This window comes from Maniola jurtina, chromosome 5, assembly GCF_905333055.1.
Source record: "Maniola jurtina chromosome 5, ilManJurt1.1, whole genome shotgun sequence".
Taxonomy (NCBI): domain Eukaryota; kingdom Metazoa; phylum Arthropoda; class Insecta; order Lepidoptera; family Nymphalidae; genus Maniola; species Maniola jurtina.
This window is the reverse complement of record NC_060033.1, coordinates 10,713,670-10,734,616: the sequence shown is the minus strand read 5'-3', so window position 1 is coordinate 10,734,616 and position 20,947 is coordinate 10,713,670. Positions and strand designations below refer to the sequence as shown.

The following is a 20,947-nucleotide window of genomic DNA, read 5'->3' as shown; positions in this document are numbered from 1 at the left end:
ATAGCCTGCACCAAAATCAGAACAAAATTTTCGTTCTAGCATACGTCTTCCTTCCTTTTTCTTCTTTTATATGGGCTACTTTCATTCAGGAAATTCAAAGAGTTCCCACGAGATTTATAAAAACCTAAATCCACGCGGAAGAAGTCACTGGCATCGTTTAGTGTAATCATCTCCTATCAACTCCCATTGGCAGTGTTTCCACTAGATTACAACATAGGGTTGTTCAAGGGGCGGACCACCAAATTCCTGAAAGGCCGCCAACGCATAGGCGGTACCTATCTGGTGCTGCAAATGTTCATGCGCGGTCGTAATCAATTAACACCAGTGGACCAGCCTGCTAGTTTGTTCGCTATTTCTTATTCAAAAAAAAATGTACCTGGAACGTGAATAAATCAGTGATGATGATGTAAGAGATAGGCTGGAAGCCGGCCGCATCGGCGAAGATGCAGAGGCACATGGCGAGCACCGGCAGCCAGCCCGGCAGCCACACGCCGATGTCGGTGAGGTAGAACCACGTCGACAGCAGCAGCATACCCACCCCTAGCGCGAACGATGTGCTCACAAGGAGGAGCTGGAAAAGAAAAAAAACCAATCAAGTACGTGGCAGAATACGCATAAGATAGGGTCCCGTAACTATACTAGTTGCTAACAAGACGTGTAAATAAAAAATTTAGAGTACCCCCGACAAGTGAAGGTTACAGTAACTAGAAAAGAGCTGATAAATTTTAAACAGTTGAACCGATTTTCTTGGATTATAGCTAAAAAAACTCTCGATCAAGCCACCTTTCAAACAAAAAAAAACTAAATTAAAATCGGTTTATTAGTTTAGGAGCTACGATGCCACAGACAGATACACACGTCAAACTTATAACACCCGTCTTTTTGGGTTGGGGGTTAAAAACATATTAAAGTGAAGCAAATGATTGATATGTAGCAATTTTAACAGGGCTCTCTCCGTCACTCGTTTCCACTCGTTTCATACAATCGTAGTTCCAATTTCATTTGAATAATAAGCAACCAAAGTCCATGAAATTTTGCAGACATATTCTAGAAACTAATATCTGTGTCTGTGGTGTTTTAGATTTTTCTAAAAATATGAAGTTTTAAAATAACAGGGGCTCAAAGATTTGTATGAAAATTTTAAGACCGCGTAACTTTGAAACCTTGTATTTTAACAGAAATCTGGAAAACCACAGACATAGATATTAGTTTCTAGAATATGTCTGCAAAATTTCATGGACTTTGGTTGCTTAATATTCAAATGAAATTGGAACTACGATTGTATGAAACGAGTGACGGAGAGAGCCCTCTTCTTACAGATTATTTTTAAAGTTGCTGTGACACACAGTTTTGAAATGTATAGATTCGTTGAAACTAAACAACATAGCATAGGTATTACACCGAATCTCAAACGTAAAACGGTACGTAGGTATATCCAAAAGCTGAAATTATGTTCAATCGTCTCAACAATACAAATAGCAACAGTAGAACCCAACAACTGGACCAGTCCAATCATCATGACCTGCTTGTTAAGGCTAAGATGGAGAATGATGGACTCGCCCGCCCGCTCGAATATGAAGCCGGCGTATATCTACTCCTCATCGATATTTCTGCTTCTGCAGGGACTCGCACTATCCTTTGGAGGTAAATCCCAGAACAATTTAAAGAATATTTCAAAAATCGAACAAACCTTTCTTCCAGTCTTCTCAACTATACAAGTAGCAACAGTAGAACCCAACAACTGAACAAGTCCAATCATCATGACTTGCTTGTTAGGACTGAGATGGAGAGTGATGGACTCGCCTGCCCGCTCGAACACGAAGCCGGCGTATATCAGCACGATCAGGTAGCCGTCGAACTGCTGTGTGATTTTTATCACCAGTGTTATTATGAACGCTTTGAAGGTAGCCCTGTCTTTCACTGGAAGAAAAATAAATAAGAAATATTATAGTACCTACACTAAGATGATGCCCGCAACTTCATGCGTGTGAATTTGGGTTTGTAAAAATACAAAACATTGTTAGGAAACCTGCATTCCTGAGAGTTCTACGAAGCGTTCTCAAAGCTGTACGCAGTCCGCACTTGGCCAGCATGGCGGACTATGGCCTAAACTCTCCTCATTTTGAGAGGAGACCCGTGCTTAGTAGTGGACCGGTGTTGGATTGATGAATGAATTAATGAATGAATATACTTTTATGTACACCACCAAATTATATAACAAAATATAGGCAAGGTAGGTACAATTTGGCGGCCTTATTGGCTTGTAATTATTGGCGGTGCTTATTGATCATGATGATGATGATGAACAGAACATAATCTATTATTTATGGTACCTATAATATCATTTACTTCGCTACATCAGGGATTCGGCTCTATCTATGGTAGGTACCTACTAGGTACCGTACCTACCTAGGTAGTTAGGTACTGTTCTTGCAATTCACGAAGGCCAGTGAACTTTACTTTTAGTTACATCGTATACATGGGCATTGCGTGTAAATAGTATTTAAAAGATAAGAATAGTAATTACTATTGTAATTACTTAGTAAGATACCTCTAATCTCTATAGCAAAAATAATACAAATAGGTACCCATACGAATTTGAACTCAGTAGATATATTAGTTACAGTAACGATGGACAAGTAATTTTGTATTGGAATAGTCGCAAATAATATGTACATAATATTATCATTTAATTATTTTAATTTACAAGGATAACAATAAAATTAACTTAGTATAAATAGCAAACAGCGATACCTCTGGTTTATCAATTTTGAATTTCCAAGTCAATTTATACAATAATCGTATACCTATCTAGTACCTTTACCTACCTTATATGTAAACTAATTTCAGGAGATACTTATCCAGTACCTACCGGACTGTACGCAACAAAATGAGAGTAAAAAATATTAGTGCTAAAACTATGACAGCGCAGGTATGCCCTCCCTCCCCTCTGCACGACTCACCTCATACCCCGGTTGCCACCTCGACCTGTCGAGAACTGTTAGCACTTTTCGGAACCCACACCTTTTTAAAAATACTATTAATCTAAGATGATTTCAGACAATAAGCAAATTATATTAATAGGTAATCTAAAAAATCACTATTATAATCAAAATTGTTTTACTAACTCTTCGTTTGAGTAAAAAATTGAACCGGAAGTCAATCAAGAAAACATTTCCGAGTTCAAAACGATAAGGACATGACGGCGTGTACCTATCATTATATATAATGGCACTTTTGTAATTATGTACTAGGTACCCAGACCTACTTGGTACATTATTATTTTGTAATACTTACTAGTATGTACTATGTAGGTATTTTGAGCATGTATTTAAATCGAGTGCAAATGTAAGGTCTTGAAGTACAGGCAGAGGCTTCCCCTCTCGTATCTAACTCATACCTATTAATAGTACGCGATAGGTCGAGATGGCAATCGGAGTATGTGTACCCGCACTATCCCGCACCGGGTTATTTATTCACCTATGGGATGGAAGAGCCAAAAAGGGATCTCCCTATAAGATGACTTAAGTTTAGTATTTGATGCTGTTCTAAGTAACTGCAATAAAATGTACAAACATATAATTCTCCAGACGTTCTTAGCGTCAGCCTTGGTCTGCTTCTCCACCTTCACCAGGCTGTCGATCTCCAGCTCCAAGGATGGCTCCATTACGCTCATACCGCGAAGCCACGCCAGAACGGTTTTCGCCTCCTATAAAATATAATTAACTTCTAAAATAAAAAACCGAGTCACCGAGGGTTCCGTACTCGGGTATTTTTCCGACATTAGGCACGATTAATCAAAAACTATTATGCATAAAAATAATGCACAGGTAAAAAGCCCTATCATATACCCCACTTGTTATAGTTATCTTACTTTGAAAATTGAAACACATTTAAAAAAAAAGTGATAAGTATACGTAAATATAAATTCACGGATTTCGGATTTTTCCTTTACCTGTGCTATAAGACCTACCTACCTGCCTTTTATGATTATTATTATATGTCAATGGGAACTACCCCATATAGGTTTTCTTGACAGACACGAGAGACGGACAGACAGACAGACAGACAGACAACAAAGTGATCCTATAAGGGTTCCGTTTTTCCTTTTGAGGTATGGAACCCAAAAAAGATGTACAAAAATATAATAATACTTGCTGATGCCTGCGACTTCGTACGCGTGTATTTAGGGATTTAAAAATCCCATTGACACTCTTTAGTTTTCCAGGATAAAAAGCGCACAATTCCCCAGATCTTAAAATAATAATAATAGGTATATACTTAAATTATTAGGCCTCAGTATAATCCGAAGTACCTACCTATATCTACATATTTAACCGGTCCGGTGCGGAGTCGCCACTTCGTCCCAACGTCTATTCGGTTTTTGAACTAAGTATGTGGCCTGCCCATTGCCACTCCACCTTCAACCCGTTGAGCTATGTGGCTTACTTTGGTTCTCCTACACGCAATATCATAATTTTAGTATTCCTGACTCCTAGAAATTAGAAACTAGAAAATTGTGTCGTAGGTACTTACATCAATCTTTCCTTGTTTGATTAGGAATTCCGGCGTCTCCGGCATTATCAAGAAGATAAAGAAGACAACAGTCGGCACCAACAGTCCCATCCACAGCATTGGCGTCACCTCCAGCAAATCCGCAAACACATAGCTGGCCAGATACCCAATGTTTCTGGAAGTAAATAAAAATAAATAAATAAATAATTTTTTTCAGGCAACCCCTGTCCGCTCGACGTCCTGGATCAGTCCGGATTTGACCTCTCTATGTAAAATTGACATGTAGGACAGTCCGTGATGAGTATAGATGCGGTTTCTACTTAATTTATTTGGTTCATGTATCAGAAATTGGGAGATTTATAAGCCTGCGTTATGCCCTAAGGCCCGATATTAAAATAATATTAGGCATCAGTGGGCAGGAAATAGAAATCCCATGTAACAGGTCGGTCTACCATCCCAATATGATAACTACATTTTTATAACTGCAATTACCTCTGTATGAGAAAAAAAAATACCACTGTAGAAATACTGTCATTGCTTAGTTGCCATTATTGAAAAAAGTGTCATGAATCGGGATACTCCATCTTTCTTTCTTTCCTTATTGTTTTGCGAGACTACATTAAGTTGTACTAAACTTATACTTACATGTACTATACTAATTTATTAAAAAATCTGTTTATCAGTTTAACCCTCAGAGAACAAGATCTTGGCCGGTTTCGAAATATAAGTATTTTACCCAATCTTGATCCCAATTAAGAAAAACCCAAATAACATACCTACCTCATTTCCATAACTTCAACAACAAAAGCCAATACATAGTATATTCCAAATAAGCGTCATTCGTTTTACGACCAAAAGCAAATTGCACGACTGTTATGAAAAAAAAAAAGAAATATTATAATATTGTTTGCATAATTTACTATTAGGTATACTTGTATTTCCTAGAACGACCCACGTTTTCTACATAAATGAATACTTACATATTTTATTAATTATACTATATATAGCTCGATTACCACTCACTGACTGACTGACTCATTGACATAATTGTTCTCCTAGAAAGAGAAGGAAAATGATATAGTGATGTAGGGGAGTTGTGTTCGGTTTCGGAAACCCTCTGGGGAAAAATTATGACATTTCAGAAAAACAAGATGGCGGCCGAGGTGATTTTTGCAGCTCTTTTGTATTCCAACCGATTTCGTTGAGTTTTGCAAACTTTGAAGAAAGTAGTAAACGGTTAACAGAAAATGGGGAAAAAATTGGAAAAACAAGATGGCGGCCGAATGACGTCATCCAATTGCCAAAAAGCTGAAAAAAAATTCAAAATGGCGAAGAAAAAATGGCCGCCATACAAATTTTGCCGGTCTCCAGCTCGGAGGGTATCAAAGATGGAAGTGTGGTTTCTTGGCAAAAGAGGATCAAGATCCGAAGGTCTACTCGATGAACAGAAAAAAAATTCAAAATGGCGGAATTTAATTTTCCATACATTTTGTATGGCGAATATTGAATGTCTCATTCTCCTAGAAAGAGACAGAAAACGATACATTGATGTATTGGAGATATGTTTGGATGCGCGATATGAGTAGGGGAAAATTAAGACATTTCAAAAAAACAAGATGGCGGCCTATATGATTTTTGCAACTCTTTTGTTTTCCAACCGATTTCGTTGAAACTCGCAATTTTTGAAGAATGTAGTAAACGATTAATAGAAAAAGTGGAAAATTTTGGAAAAACAAGATGGCCGCCGTACAAAATTCGTCGGTGTCTATCTCGGAGGCTATAAAAGATGGAAGAGGGGTTTCTTGGCAAAAGATGATCAGGGTCCGAAGGTCTACTCGGTGGAACAAACTCTGCATGCTCGCGGACCACTTTAGTGGTCCGCGCACCCACGCACCCTACTTAATTAACCTCAACTACCCCGTTTTTACAAAAATTGATATGGATGTCGTTTTCAGAGTTTTCCAGGGTGCTGATTTTGATAACGACATTTATTTTGAATTCCAAAATGGCGGGCGTGCACTTTTTAAGAAAAAAATTGATATAGGTGTCTTTTATGGGGTTTTCGGGGTAATTTGTGTATCGTATATAAAAAAAATCGGTTTAATACAACTCATAAACCTAACCACGTCACGCGAGCTGCTTTAGCAGCTCGCGCACCGAGCAAATACTAGTTATACTATATATAGCTCAATTACCACTGACTCACTGACTCATTGACATAATTGTTCTCCTAGAAAGAGACGGAAAATGATATAGTGATGAAGGGGAGTTGTGTTCGGATGGGGGATTCGACTGGGGAAAAATTATGACATTTCAGAAAAACAAGATGGCGGCCGATGTGATTTTTGCAGCTCCGTTGTTTTCCAACCGATTTTGTTGAATTTTGCAAACTTTGTAGAAAATAGTAAATGATTGATAAAAAAAGTAGAAAAAATTGGAAAAACAAGATGGCGGCCGAGCCGTAGCGTTTTCAAAATTTTCATTTTTCGACCCCGAACCGCGGCGCCACAGATCCGGAACGGGGTAATCGAGGATTATTATTTTTTCTGGTTTCGCCCACGATTATCCTGTATTTTGACAGAACGGGAGTGGTTTTTAAAAATTCAAGATGGCGGCTGTCGTGGAGGCCGTTTTGTTCGAGGTACGAAAAAACGCAATTTTAAAAGTTAAATATCTCAAAGTTGGCAACATCGGAGCGATTCGGCTTCTATGAAGCGGTTGTACGTATAGACTCGAGGTATAGATCGGTGGGAAAAAATCACCCCATTTTTAGGGAAATTTCAAGATTTTCGGGAAATTGTAAAAAATCGAAATACGCACTTTTAGCAAAATCCGAGTATGAGCGATTATGTGTTTTGATTGTACAAATGACATTTGGGTATTTTTGTCGCCGGAGACTGGCAACACTGGAATTTATCAAAGATAAAGTGATTTTCGACACGGTCTTTTTCACGGTATCCCTTTTCGCGTGGGTGCGAGCGAGAGGAAATATTGAAACGTCATCAGGAGCGGTATATCCCTTAGTTAATAGGAAAATTATGAAACCGTGTAAAATCTTTCTGTGAAACGAGTTGGCGGCCATTTTGTATTTTTTTTAATTTTTCGAAATTTTGATCACGTTTTTGAGGCAGTTGGCAACATTTTGGAAAGTCGACATGTATGAATCGATTGTGTGACTCAACCGGCAGTATCGAAATATGTAAACAGTGTTGCCACATTTGGGGAGATTTTCGAGATTTTCCCCAAAAACTCCTCCTGTAAAATTTTGTATGAAATTATTTTTTTTCACTGATGGTTTCGTATAGAAAACAAAAAAAAAATCGAGGAAAAATTTGGAAATAGCTGATGATCGAGGATGTCGGAGACGGGTGAAGGGTCCGCTCAAGGTATTGAAGATAGGTAGGGGGTGCTCGACCAAATGTCATTCATGACGTCATCCAATTGCCAAAAAGCTGAAAAAAAATTCAAAATGGCGAAGAAAAGATGGCCGCCATACAAATTTCGCCGGTGTCCAGCTCGGAGGGTATAAAAGATGGAGGTGCGGTTTCTTGGCAAAAGGTGATCAGGATCCGAAGGTCTACTCGATGAATAGAAAAAAAATTCAAAATGGCGGAATTTTTTTTCCCATACATTTTGTATGGCGAATATTGAATGTCCTCATTCTCCTAGAAAGAGACGGAAAACGATACGATAATGTAGGGGAGATGTGTTCGGGTGGGGGAGGCGAGTAGGGAAAAATTATGACATTTCAGAAAAACAAGATGGCGACCGACGTGATTTTTGCAACTCTTTTGTTTTCCAACCGATTTCGTTGAAACTCACAATCTTTGAAGAATGTAGTAAACGATTAATAGAAAACGTGGAAAATTTTGAAAAAACAAGATGGCCGCCGTACAAATTTCGTCGGTGTCTATCTCGGAGGCTATAAAAGATGGAAGAGTAGTTTCTTGGCAAAAGATGATCAGGGTCCGAAGGTCTACTCGGTGGAACAAACTCTGCATGCTCGCGGACCACTTTAGTGGTCCGCGCACCCACGCACCCTACTTTATTAACCTCAACTACTTGTGTATCTTAATAAATAAATTCGTTTTAATACTTGTCAACACAACCACGTCACGCGAGCTGCTTTAGCAGCTCGCGCACCGAGCGAAACACTAGTTATTATACTATATATAGCTCGATTACCACTGACTGACTCACTGACTCATTGACATAATTGTTCTCCTAGAAGGAGACGGAAAATGATATAATGATGTGGGGGAGTTGTGTTCGGTTTCGGGAACCCTCTGGGGAAAAATTATGACATTTCGGAAAAACAAGATGGCGGCCGACGTGATTTTTGCAGCTCCGTTGTTTTCCAACCGATTTTGTTGAATTTTGCAAACTTTGAAGAAAGGAGTAAATGGTTAACAGAAAATGTGGAAAAAATTGGAAAAACAAAATGGCGGCCGAGCCGTAGCGTTTTAAAATTTTTGATTTTTCGACCCCGAACCGCGGCGCCACAGATCCGAGACGGGGTAATCGAGGATAATTATTTTTTTTGTTTTCGCCCACGATTATCCTGTATTTTGACAAAACGGGAGTGGTTTTTAAAAATTCAAGATGGCGGCTGTCATGGCGGCCGTTTTGTTCGAGGTACGAAAAAACGCAATTTTAAATGTTAAATATCTCAAAGTTGGCAACATCGGAGCGATTCGGTTTTTATGAAGCGATTGTACGTATAGGCTCGAGGTATAGATTGGAGGAAAAAAATTACCCCATTTTTAGGGAAATTTCAAGATTTTCGGGAAATTGTAAAAAATCGAAATACGCACTTTTAGCAAAATTCGAGTATGAGCGATTACGTGTTTTGCTCGTGCAAATGACATTTAGGTACTTTTGTCGCCGGCGACTGGCAACACTAGAATTTATCAAAGCAAAAGTGATTTTCGACATGGTCTTTTTTAGGGGCGATCGGTTCGCCTGGGTGCGAGCGAGATGAGAGATTGAAACGTCATCGGGAGCGGTATATCCTGTAGTTAATAGGAAAATTATGAAACCGTGTAAAATCTTTCTGTGAAACGAGTTGGCGGCCATTTTGTATTTTTTTTAATTTTTCGAAATTTTGATCGCGTTTTTGAGGCAGTTGGCAACATTTTGGAAAGTTAACATGTATGAATCGATTGTGTATCTCGGCTGGCAGTATGGAGATATGCAACCGGTGTTGCCACTTTTGGGGAGATTTTCGAGATTTTCAACTAAGAAACTCCTGTAAAATTTTGTATGAAAATTTTTTTTTTCACTGATGGTGTCGTATAGAAAACAAAAAGTTAGTAAGCCAAAATTATGGAGAGAGCTGATGATTGAGGGTTTCGGAGACGGGTGAAGGGTCCGCTCAAGGTATTGAAGATAGGTGGGGGGTGCTCGACCAAATGTCATTCATGACGTCATCCAATTGCCAAAAAGCTTAAAAAAAATTCAAAATGGCGAAGAAAAGATGGCCGCCATACAAATTTCGCCGGTGTCCAGCTCGGAGGATATAAAAGATGGAAGTGGGGTTTTTTGGCAAAAGAGAATCAGGATCCGAAGGTCTACTCGATGAATAGAAAAAAAATTCAAAATGGCGGAATTTATTTTCCCATACATTTTGTATGGCGAATATTGAATGTCTCATTCTCCTAGAAAGAGACGGAAAACGATACGATAATGTAGGAGAGATGTGTTCGGGTGGGGGAGGCGAGTAGGGAAAAATTATGACATTTCAGAAAAACAAGATGGCGACCGACGTGATTTTTGCAACTCTTTTGTTTTCCAACCGATTTCGTTGAAACTCGCAACCTATGAAGAAAGTAGTAAACGATTAATAAAAAAAGTGGAAAATTTTGGATAAACAAGATGGCCGCCGTACAAATTTCGTCGTTGTCTATCTCGGAGGCTATAAAAGATGGAAAAGTGGTTTCTTCGCAAAAGATGATCAGGGTCCGGAGGTCTACTCAATGGAACAAACTCTGCATGCTCGCGGACCACTTTAGTGGTCCGCGCACCCACGCACCCTACTTTATTAACCTCAACTACCCCGTTTTTATAAAAAATGATATGGATGTCGTTTTCAGAGTTTCCCAGGGTGCTGATTTTGATAACGACATTTATTTTGAAATCCAAGATGGCGGTCATGCATTTTTTAAGAAAAAAATCGATATGGGTGTCGTTTTATGGTGTTTTTGGGGTGAATTTTGAATCTTAATAAATAAATTCGTTTTAATACTTATCAACCTAACCACGTCACGCGAGCTGCTTTAGCAGCTCGCGCACCGAGCAAAACACTAGTTATTATACTATATATAGCTCGATTACCACTCACTGACTCACTGACTCATTGACATAATTGTTCTCCTAGAAAGAGACGGAAAATGATATAATGATGTAGGGGAGTTGTGTTTGGATTCGGGAACCCTCTGGGGAAAAATTATGACATTTCAGAAAAACAAGATGGCGGCCGATGTGATTTTTGCACCTCCGTTGTTTTCCAACCGATTTCGTTGAATTTTGCAAACTTTGAAGAAAGTAGTAAACGGTTAATAGAAAATGTAGAAAAAATTGGAAAAACAAGATGGCGGCCGAGCCGCAGCGTTTTGAAAATTTTGATTTTTCGACCCCGAACCGCGGCGCCACAGATCCGAGACGGGGTAGTCGAGGATAATTATTTTTTCGTGTTTCGCCCACAATTATCCTGTATTTTGACAGAATGGGAGTGATTTTTAAAAATTCAAGATGGCGGCTGTCATGGCGGCCGTTATGTTAGAGGTATGAAAAAACGCAATTTTAAAAGTTAAATATCTCAAAGTTGGCAACATCGGAGCAATTCGGCTTCTATGAAGCGATTGTACGTATAGGCTCGAGGTATAGATTGGAGGAAAAAAATTACCCCATTTTTCAGGGAAATTTCAAGATTTTCGGGAAATTGTAAAAAATCGAAATACGGGCTTTTTGAAAAATCCGAGTATGAGCGATTACGTGTTTTGCTCGTACAAATGACATTTGGGTATTTTTGTTGCCGGAGACTGGCAACACTGGAATTTATCAAAGTAAAAGTGATTTTCGACACGGTCTTTTTCACGGTATCCCCTTTCGCGTGGGTGCGAGCGAGAGGAAAGATTGAAACGTCATCGGGCGCGGTATATCCTGTAGTTAATAGGAAAATTATGAAACCGTGTAAAATCTTTCTGTGAAACGAGTTGGCGGCCATTTTGTATTTTTTTTTATTTTTCGAAATTTTGACCACGTTTTTGAGGCAGTTGGCAACATTTTGGAAAGTCAGTATGTATGAATCGATTGTGTGACTCAACCAGCAGTATCGAAATATGTAAACAGTGTTGCCACATTTGGGGAGATTTTCGAGATTCTCCCCAAAAACTCCTCCTGTAAAATTTTGTATGAAATTTTTTTTTCCACTGATGGTTTCGTATAGAAAACAAAAAAAAAATCGAGGAAAAATTTGGAAATAGCTGATGATCGAGGATGTCGGAGACGGGTGAAGGGTCCGCTCAAGGTATTGAAGATAGGTGGGGGGTGCTCGACCAAATGTCATTCATGACATCATCCAATTGCCAAAAAGCTGAAAAAAAATTCAAAATGGCGAAGAAAAGATGGCCGCCATACAAATTTCGCCGGCGTCCAGCTCGGAGGGTATAAAAGATGGAGGTGCGGTTTCTTGGCAAAAGAGGATCAGGATCCAAAGGTTTACTCGATGAATAGAAAAAAAAATCAAAATGGCGGAATTTATTTTTCCATACATTTTGTATGGCGAATATTGAATGCCTCATTCTCCTAGAAAGAGACGGATAACGATACGATAATGTAGGGGAGATATGTTTTGGTGCGCAATATGAGTAGGGAAAAATTATGACATTTCAGAAAAACAAGATGGCGGCCTATATGATTTTTGCAACTCTTTTGTTTTCCAACCGATTTCGTTGAAACTCGCAATCTTTGAAGAATGTAGTAAACGATTAATAGAAAAAGTGGAAAATTTTGGAAAAACAAGATGGCCGCCGTACAAATTTCGTAGGTGTCTATCTCGGAGGCTATAAAAGATGGAAGAGTGGTTTCTTGGCAAAAGATGATCAGGGTCCGAAGGTCTACTCGGTGAAACAAACTCTGCATGCTCGCGGACCACTTTAGTGGTCCGCGCACCCACGCACCCTACTAAATTATTATCCTAATTTACAAAAAAATAATATGGATATCGTTTTCAGGGTTTTCCAGGGTGCTGATTTTGATAATGACATTTATTTTCAAATCCAAGATGGCGGACTTACATTTTCTACAAAAGATAGAAATGCCTGTCATTTTATGGGGGTTTTCGGGGTGAATTATGTATCTTAATAAATCAATTTGGTTTTATATAATAAAGTTAACCTTACCACGTCACGTGAGCTGCTTTAGCAGCTCGCGCACCGAGCAAAAACTAGTTATTATACTATATATAGCTCAATTACCACTCACTGACTCACTGACTCATTGACATAATTGTTCTCCTAGAAAGAGACGGAAAATGATATAATGATGTAGGGGAGTTGTGTTCGGTTTCGGGAACCCTCTGGGGAAAAATTATGACATTTCGGAAAAACAAGATGGCGGCCGACGTGATTTTTGCAGCTCCTTTGTTTTTTAAGGGACTCCGTTCAAATTCGCAACTATTAAAGAATGTAGTAAACGATTAATGGGAAATGTCGAAAAAATTGGAAAAACAAGATGGCGGCCGAGTCGTAGCGTTTCAAAATTTTTGATTTTTCGACCCCGAACCGCGGCGCCACAGATCCGAGACGGGGTAGTCGAGGATAACTATTTTTTCGTGTTTCGCCCACGATTATCCTGTATTTTGACAGAACGGGAGTGGTTTTAAAAAATTCAAAATGGCGGCTGTCATGGCGGCTGTTTTGTTCGAGGTACGAAAAAACGCAATTTTAAAAGTTAAATATCTCAAAGTTGGCAGCATCGGAGCGATTCGGCTTCTATGAAGCGGTTGTACGTATAGACTCGAGGTATAGATCGGTGGGAAAAAATTACCCCATTTTTTGGGGAAATTTCAAGATTTTCGGGAAATTGTAAAAAATCGAAATACGCACTTTTAGCAAAATCCGAGTATGAGCGATTATGTGTTTTGCTCGTACAAATGACATTTGGGTATTTTTGTCACCGAAGACTGGCAACACTGGAATTTATCAAAGAAAAAGTGATTTTTGGCATGGTCTTTTTCACGGTATCCCCTTTCGCGTGGGTGCGAGCGAGAGGAAAGATTGAAACGTCATCGGGAGCGGTATATCCTGTAGTTAATAGGAAAATTATGAAACCTTGTAAAATCTTTCTGTGAAACGAGTTGGCGGCCATTTTGTATTTTTTTTTATTTTTCGAAATTTTGACCACGTTTTTGAGGCAGTTGGCAACATTTTGGAAAGTCGACATATATCAATCGACTGTGTGACTCAACCAGCAGTATCAAAATATGTAAACAGTGTTTCCACATTTGGGGAGATTTTCGAGATTCTCCCCAAAAACTCCTCCTGTAAAATTTTGTATGAAATTTTTTTTTTCCACTGATGGTTTCGTATAGAAAACAAAAAAAAAATCGAGGAAAAATTTGGAAATAGCTGATGATCGAGGATGTCGGAGACGGGTGAAGGGTCCGCTCAAGGTATTGAAGATAGGTGGGGGGTGCTCGACCAAATGTCATTCATGACGTCATCCAATTGCCAAAAAGCTGAAAAAAAATTCAAAATGGCGAAAAAAAGATGGCCGCCATACAAATTTTGCCGGCGTCCAGCTCGGAGGGTATAAAAGATGGAAGTGTGGTTTCTTGACAAAAGAGGATCAGAATCCAAAGGTCTACTCGATGAATAGAAAAAAAATTCAAAATGGCGGAATTTATTTTTCCATACATTTTGTATGGCGAATATTTTATGTTTTATTCTCCTAGAAAGAAACAATAAACGATACGATGATGTTCGGGAGATATGTTCGGGTGCACGATATGAGTAGGGAAAAATTATGATATTTCAGAAAAACAAGATGGCGGCCGACGTGATTTTTGCAACTCTTTTGTTTTCCAACCGATTTCGCTGAAACTCGCAATCTTTGAAGAATGTAGTAAACGATTAATAGAAAAAGTGGAAAATTTTGGAAAAACAAGATGGCCGCCGTACAAATTTCGTCGGTGTCTATCTCGGAGGCTATAAAAGATGGAAGAGTGGTTTCTTGGCAAAAGATGATCAGGGTCCGAAGGTCTACTCGGTGGAACAAACTCTGCATGCTCGCGGACCACTTTAGTGGTCCGCGCACCCACGCACCCTACTTTATTACCCTCAACTACCCCGTTTTTACAAAAAATGATATGGATATCGTTTTCAGGGTTTTTCAGGGTGCTGATTTTGATAATGACATTTATTTTGAAATCCAAGATGGCGGACTTACATTTTCTACAAAAAATAGAAATGCCTGTCATTTTATGGGGGTTTTCGGGGTGAATTATGTATCTTAATAGATCAATTTGGTTTCATATAATAAAGTTAACCTTACCACGTCACGTGAGCTGCTTTAGCAGCTCGCGCACCGAGCAAAACACTAGTTATACTATATATAGCTCAATTACCACTGACTCACTCACTCATTGACATAATTGTTCTCCTAGAAGGAGACGGAAAATGATATAATGATGTAGGGGAGTTGTGTTTGGTTTCGGGAACCCTCTGGGGAAAAATTATGACATTTCGGAAAAACAAGATGGCGGCCGACGTGATTTTTGCAGCTCCTTTGTTTTTTAAGGGACTCCGTTCAAATTCGCAACTATTAAAGAATGTAGTAAACGATTAATGGGAAATGTCGAAAAAATTGGAAAAACAAGATGGCGGCCGAGTCGTAGCGTTTCAAAATTTTTGATTTTTCGACCCCGAACCGCGGCGCCACAGATCCAAGACGGGGTAGTCGAGGATAACTATTTTTTCGTGTTTCGCCCAAGATTATCCTGTATTTTGACAAAACGGGAGTGGTTTAAAAAAATTCAAGATGGCGGCTGTCATGGCGGCCGTTTTGTTCAAGGTACGAAAAAACGCAATTTTAAAAGTTAAATATCTCAAAGTTGGCAGCATCGGAGCGATTCGGCTTCTATGAAGCGGTTGTACGTATAGACTCGAGGTATAGATCGGTGGGAAAAAATTACCCCATTTTTTGGGGAAATTTCAAGATTTTCGGGAAATTGTAAAAAATCGAAATACGCACTTTTAGCAAAATCCGAGTATGAGCGATTATGTGTTTTTCTCGTACAAATGACATTTGTGTATTTTTGTCACCGAAGACTGGCAACACTGGAATTTATCAAAGAAAAAGTGATTTTTGGCATGGTCTTTTTCACGGTATCCCCTTTCGCGTGGGTGCGAGCGAGAGGAAAGATTGAAACGTCATCGGGAGCGGTATATCCTGTAGTTAATAGGAAAATTATGAAACCGTGTAAAATCTTTCTGTGAAACGAGTTGGCGGCCATTTTGTATTTTTTTTTATTTTTCGAAATTTTGATCACGTTTTTGAGGCAGTTGGCAACATTTTGGAAAGTCGACATATATCAATCGATTGTGTGACTCAACCAGCAGTATCAAAATATGTAAACAGTGTTTCCACATTTGGGGAGATTTTCGAGATTCTCCCCAAAAACTCCTCCTGTAAAATTTTGTATGAAATTTTTTTTTTCCACTGATGGTTTCGTATAGAAAACAAAAAAAAAATCGAGGAAAAATTTGGAAATAGCTGATGATCGAGGATGTCGGAGACGGGTGAAGGGTCCGCTCAAGGTATTGAAGATAGGTGGGGGGTGCTCGACCAAATGTCATTCATGACGTCATCCAATTGCCAAAAAGCTGAAAAAAAATTCAAAATGGCGAAAAAAAGATGGCCGCCATACAAATTTTGCCGGCGTCCAGCTCGGAGGGTATAAAAGATGGAAGTGTGGTTTCTTGACAAAAGAGGATCAGAATCCAAAGGTCTACTCGATGAATAGAAAAAAAATTCAAAATGGCGGAATTTATTTTTCCATACATTTTGTATGGCGAATATTTTATGTTTTATTCTCCTAGAAAGAAACAATAAACGATACGATGATGTTCGGGAGATATGTTCGGGTGCACGATATGAGTAGGGGAAAATTATGATATTTCAGAAAAACAAGATGGCGGCCGACGTGATTTTTGCAACTCTTTTGTTTTCCAACCGATTTCGTTGAAACTCGCAATCTTTGAAGAATGTAGTAAACGATTAATAGGAAAAGTGGAAAATTTTGGAAAAACAAGATGGCCGCCGTATAAATTTCGTCGATGTCTATCTCGGAGGCTATAAAAGATGGAAGAGTGGTTTCTTGGCAAAAGATGATCAGGGTCCGAAGGTCTACTCGGTGGAAACAAACAAACTCTGCATGCTCGCGGACCACTTTAGTGGTCCGCGCACCCACGCACCCTACTTTATTAGCCTCAACTACCCCGTTATTACAAAAAATGATATGGATGTCGTTTTTAGAGTTTTCCAGGGTGCTGATTTTGGTAACGACATTTATTTTGAAATCCAAGATGGCGGACATGCATTTTTTAAGAAAAAAAATCGATATGGGTGTCTTTTTATGGTGAATTTCGGGGTGAATTATGTATCTTAATAAATCAATTTGGTTTTATATAATAAAAAGTTAACCTTACCACGTCACGCGAGCTGCTTTAGCAGCTCGCGCACCGAGCAAAACACTAGTTATTATACTATATATAGCTCGATTACCACTGACTCACTGACTCATTGACATAATTGTTCTCCTAGAAAGAGACGGAAAATGATATAATGATGTAGGGGAAATGTGTTCGGATGCGGGATTCGACTGGGGAAAAATTATGACATTTCAGAAAAACAAGATGGCGGCCGACGTGATTTTTGCAGCTCCGTTGTTTTCCAACCGATTTCGTTGAATTTTGCAATCTTTGAAGAAAATAGTAAACGATTAATGGGAAATGTCGAAAAAATTGAAAAAACAAGATGGCGGCCGAACCGTAGCGTTTTCAAAATTTTGATTTTTCGACCCCGAACCGCGGCGCCACAGATCCGAAACGCGAAATCGAAAATAATAATTTTTTTCTTGTTTTGCTTACAATGATCCTGAATTTTGACAGAACGGGAGTGATTTTTAAAAATTCAAGATGGCGGCTGTCATGGCGGCCGTTAAGTTAGAGGTACGAAAAAACGCAATTTTAAAAGTCAAATATCTCAAAGTTGGCAACATCGGAGCGATTCGGCTTCTATGAAGCGATTGTACGTATAGACTCGAGGTATAGATCGGTGGGAAAAAATTACCCCATTTTTAGGGAAATTTCAAGATTTTCGGGAAATTGTAAAAAATCGAAATACGGACTTTGTGCAAAATCAGAGTATGAGCGATTATGTGTTTTGCTCGTACAAATGACATTTGGGTATTTTTGTCGCTGGAGACTGGCAACACTGGAATTTATCAAAAAAAAAGTGATTTTCGACACGGTCTTTTTCACGGTATCCCCTTTCGTGTTGGTGCGAGTGAGAGGAAAGATTGAAACGTCATCGGGCGCGGTATATCCTGTAGTTAATAGGAAAATTATGAAACCGTGTAAAATCTTCCTGTGAAACGAGTTGACGGCCATTTTGTATTTTTTTTTATTTTTCGAAAAGATGGCCGCCATACAAATTTCGCCGGCGTCCAGCTCGGAGGGTATAAAAGATGGAGGTGCGGTTTCATGGCAAAAGAGGATCAGGATCCAAAGGTCTACTCGATGAATAGAAAAAAAATTCAAAATGGCGGAATTTATTTTCCCATACATTTTGTATGGCGAATATTGAATGTCTCATTCTCCTAGAAAGAGACAGAAAACGATACATTGATGTATTGGAGATATGTTTGGATGCGCGATATGAGTAGGGGAAAATTATGACATTTCAAAAAAACAAGATGGCGGCCAATATGATTTTTGCAACTCTTTTGTTTTCCAACCGATTTCGTTGAAACTCGCAATTTTTGAAGAATGTAGTAAACTATTAATAGAAAAAGTGGAAAATTTTGGAAAAACAAGATGGCCGCCGTACAAAATTCGTCGGTGTCTATCTCGGAGGCTATAAAAGATGGAAGAGGGGTTTCTTGGCAAAAGATGATCAGGGTCCGAAGGTCTACTCGGTGGAATAAACTCTGCATGCTCGCGGACCACTTTAGTGGTCCGCGCACCCACGCACCCTACTTTATTAACCTCAACCACCCCATTTTTACAAAAAATGATATGGATGTCGTTTTCAGAGTTTTCCAGGGCGCTGATTTTGATAACGACATTTATTTTGAAATCCAAGATGGCGGACATGCACTTTTTAAGAAAAAAATTGATATGGGTGTCGTTTTATGGGTTTTCGTGGTGAATATCTTAATAAATAAATTTGGTTCAGTATAATAAAGTTAACCCAACCACGTCACGCGAGCTGCTTTAGCAGCTCGCGCACCGAGCAAAACACTAGTCTACATTATATATAGCTATCTATGTGCAAACCAAAATAAATAGTTAAACAGAGAGGGAGGAAGTAATTAAGGGATACCTATTAGTAAGAGGGGTCTCTCCGTCACTCGCTTCATACAAACGTAGTTCCAATTTCATTTGAATATTAAGCAACCAAAGTCCATGAAATTTTGCAGACATATTCTAGAAACTAATATCTATGTCTGTGGTTTTCCAGATTTCTGTTAAAATATTCGGTTTCAAAGTTACGCGGTCATAAAAATTTATATACAAATTTTTGAGCTCCTGTAATTTTAAAACTACATATTTTTAGAAAAATCTAAAACACCACAGACACAGATATTAGTTTCTAGAATATGTCTACAAAATTTCATGGACTTTGGTTGCTTAATATTCAAATGAAATTGGAACTACGTTTGTATGAAGCGAGTGACGGAGAGATTAATGAGCGATCGAGAGTTGAGATTGATGAGTTAAGACAATCACTGGTTCCGCAAGCTAGTTATGTTTTTGATTTATTTTTATACAAGTGTAAATTAAAAATTTATAACACCCCCGACGATCCAAAGTATTTGAGTTTTCCAAAACATCATTTTCAAATAAATAATTATGTATTTAGGCAACGTCCATCTTGACAGCTTGACATTTGTCTATTGACATAATATTAAGAACCTAACGGTTATCTAACCTTCTTTTCTACAAGAAAACTAGAAAAGAGCTGATAACTCTTAAACGGCTGAACCAATTTTTTTAGATTATAGCTAAGAACACTCTCGATCAAGCCACCTTTCAAACAAAAAAAACTAAATTAAAATCGGTTCATTCGTTTAGGCGCTATGATGCTACAGACAGATACACAGATACACAGATACACAGACACACAGATACACACGTCAAACTTATAACACCCCTCTTTTTGGGTCGGGGGTTAAAAATAGAGACGAAAATTGCAAATGCTACTGAATTGCAAATGCTTCTGTTATCATTATGATCTAGATACTATCTCTGATACCCACGACTTCGTCTGCGTGGAGTTTTTTTTCAAATCCCGTGGAAACTCTTGCTTTTTCCGGAAGAAGTGTGTCACTGCCGTCTTTAACTAAGTAGGTACATCTATGCAAAAAACCACTTCGATTCGTTGCTCTGTTGCAGTATGATTGAAGGACAAATCAACAAACAAATACACTTTTGCATTTTTCATATTATTAGTCACTAATAAAACATACCTGTTCAAAATCAGCAGGGATCCAAGTGCTCCCCTTAAATCGATATCACTGATTTCTTTTAAGTAAATTGGCAGAACGATGTAGCATGCTGAGCAAGGGATACCAGCGATGGCGCGGGCTAGAATCAGGGCCCATGGCTGCAGGGAAAATAGTTTGATTTGCCAATATATCTGAAACAAGCAATTTAAAAAAAAATCAGAAAAACCCCGACTGCGGATTCCACTACTTACATATTTTTCAGCCTACACATTAAAGCGAATAAGTCCATTTTGATTTTTTTAAGAATTTCATGTACCCAAGTAGGTACCTACTCCTAATGACGTATCATTCATCAAAATCGGTTGAGCCGCTGAGTACTTACGAGCGTACATAGGAACAGATAGGAACAGATAGGTGGTTTTTCGAAAAATATTTTCTAAGCCGATACCTACCATAGAAAGAACCTACCTTCAAAATTTCTAGTTATTGAGGTAATAACAAAACAGCAGTAGTATGTAGTAGGTAGTATTTACATCCTCTATTATACCTTTAAGGGAGATTTTTCATAAAAACTTGTAATACAGGTTTTTATTATTTTAAACTAATAACTTCTCTTAACTTCCAAAACTTAGGGCTTTCATATAACCTTTCAACCCCTGTTTCAGCCACTTGAACTTGAAAATCCCCCGATTTTCAAGT

The 20,947-nt window shown here is 38.6% G+C and overlaps 1 protein-coding gene across 2 annotated transcripts in view; it reads right to left on the bottom strand.

The window, feature by feature from the left end:
- LOC123865244 (facilitated trehalose transporter Tret1-like) overlaps nucleotides 1-20,947 on the bottom strand; it is a 36,799-nt gene that overhangs the window by 5,532 nt on the left and 10,320 nt on the right. For both annotated transcript variants that reach the window (XR_006795944.1, XM_045906185.1), the window contains exons 3-7: nucleotides 20,270-20,439; nucleotides 4,537-4,690; nucleotides 3,577-3,709; nucleotides 1,691-1,920; nucleotides 377-571 (exon numbers count right to left, since the gene is read on the bottom strand). Coding sequence is in view for 1 of the 2 variants with exons in the window: in XM_045906185.1 (XP_045762141.1) it covers nucleotides 377-571; nucleotides 1,691-1,920; nucleotides 3,577-3,709; nucleotides 4,537-4,690; nucleotides 20,270-20,439 (882 nt within the window). In the remaining variant the exon portion in view is untranslated. The remainder of the gene's footprint in view (nucleotides 1-376; nucleotides 572-1,690; nucleotides 1,921-3,576; nucleotides 3,710-4,536; nucleotides 4,691-20,269; nucleotides 20,440-20,947) is intronic.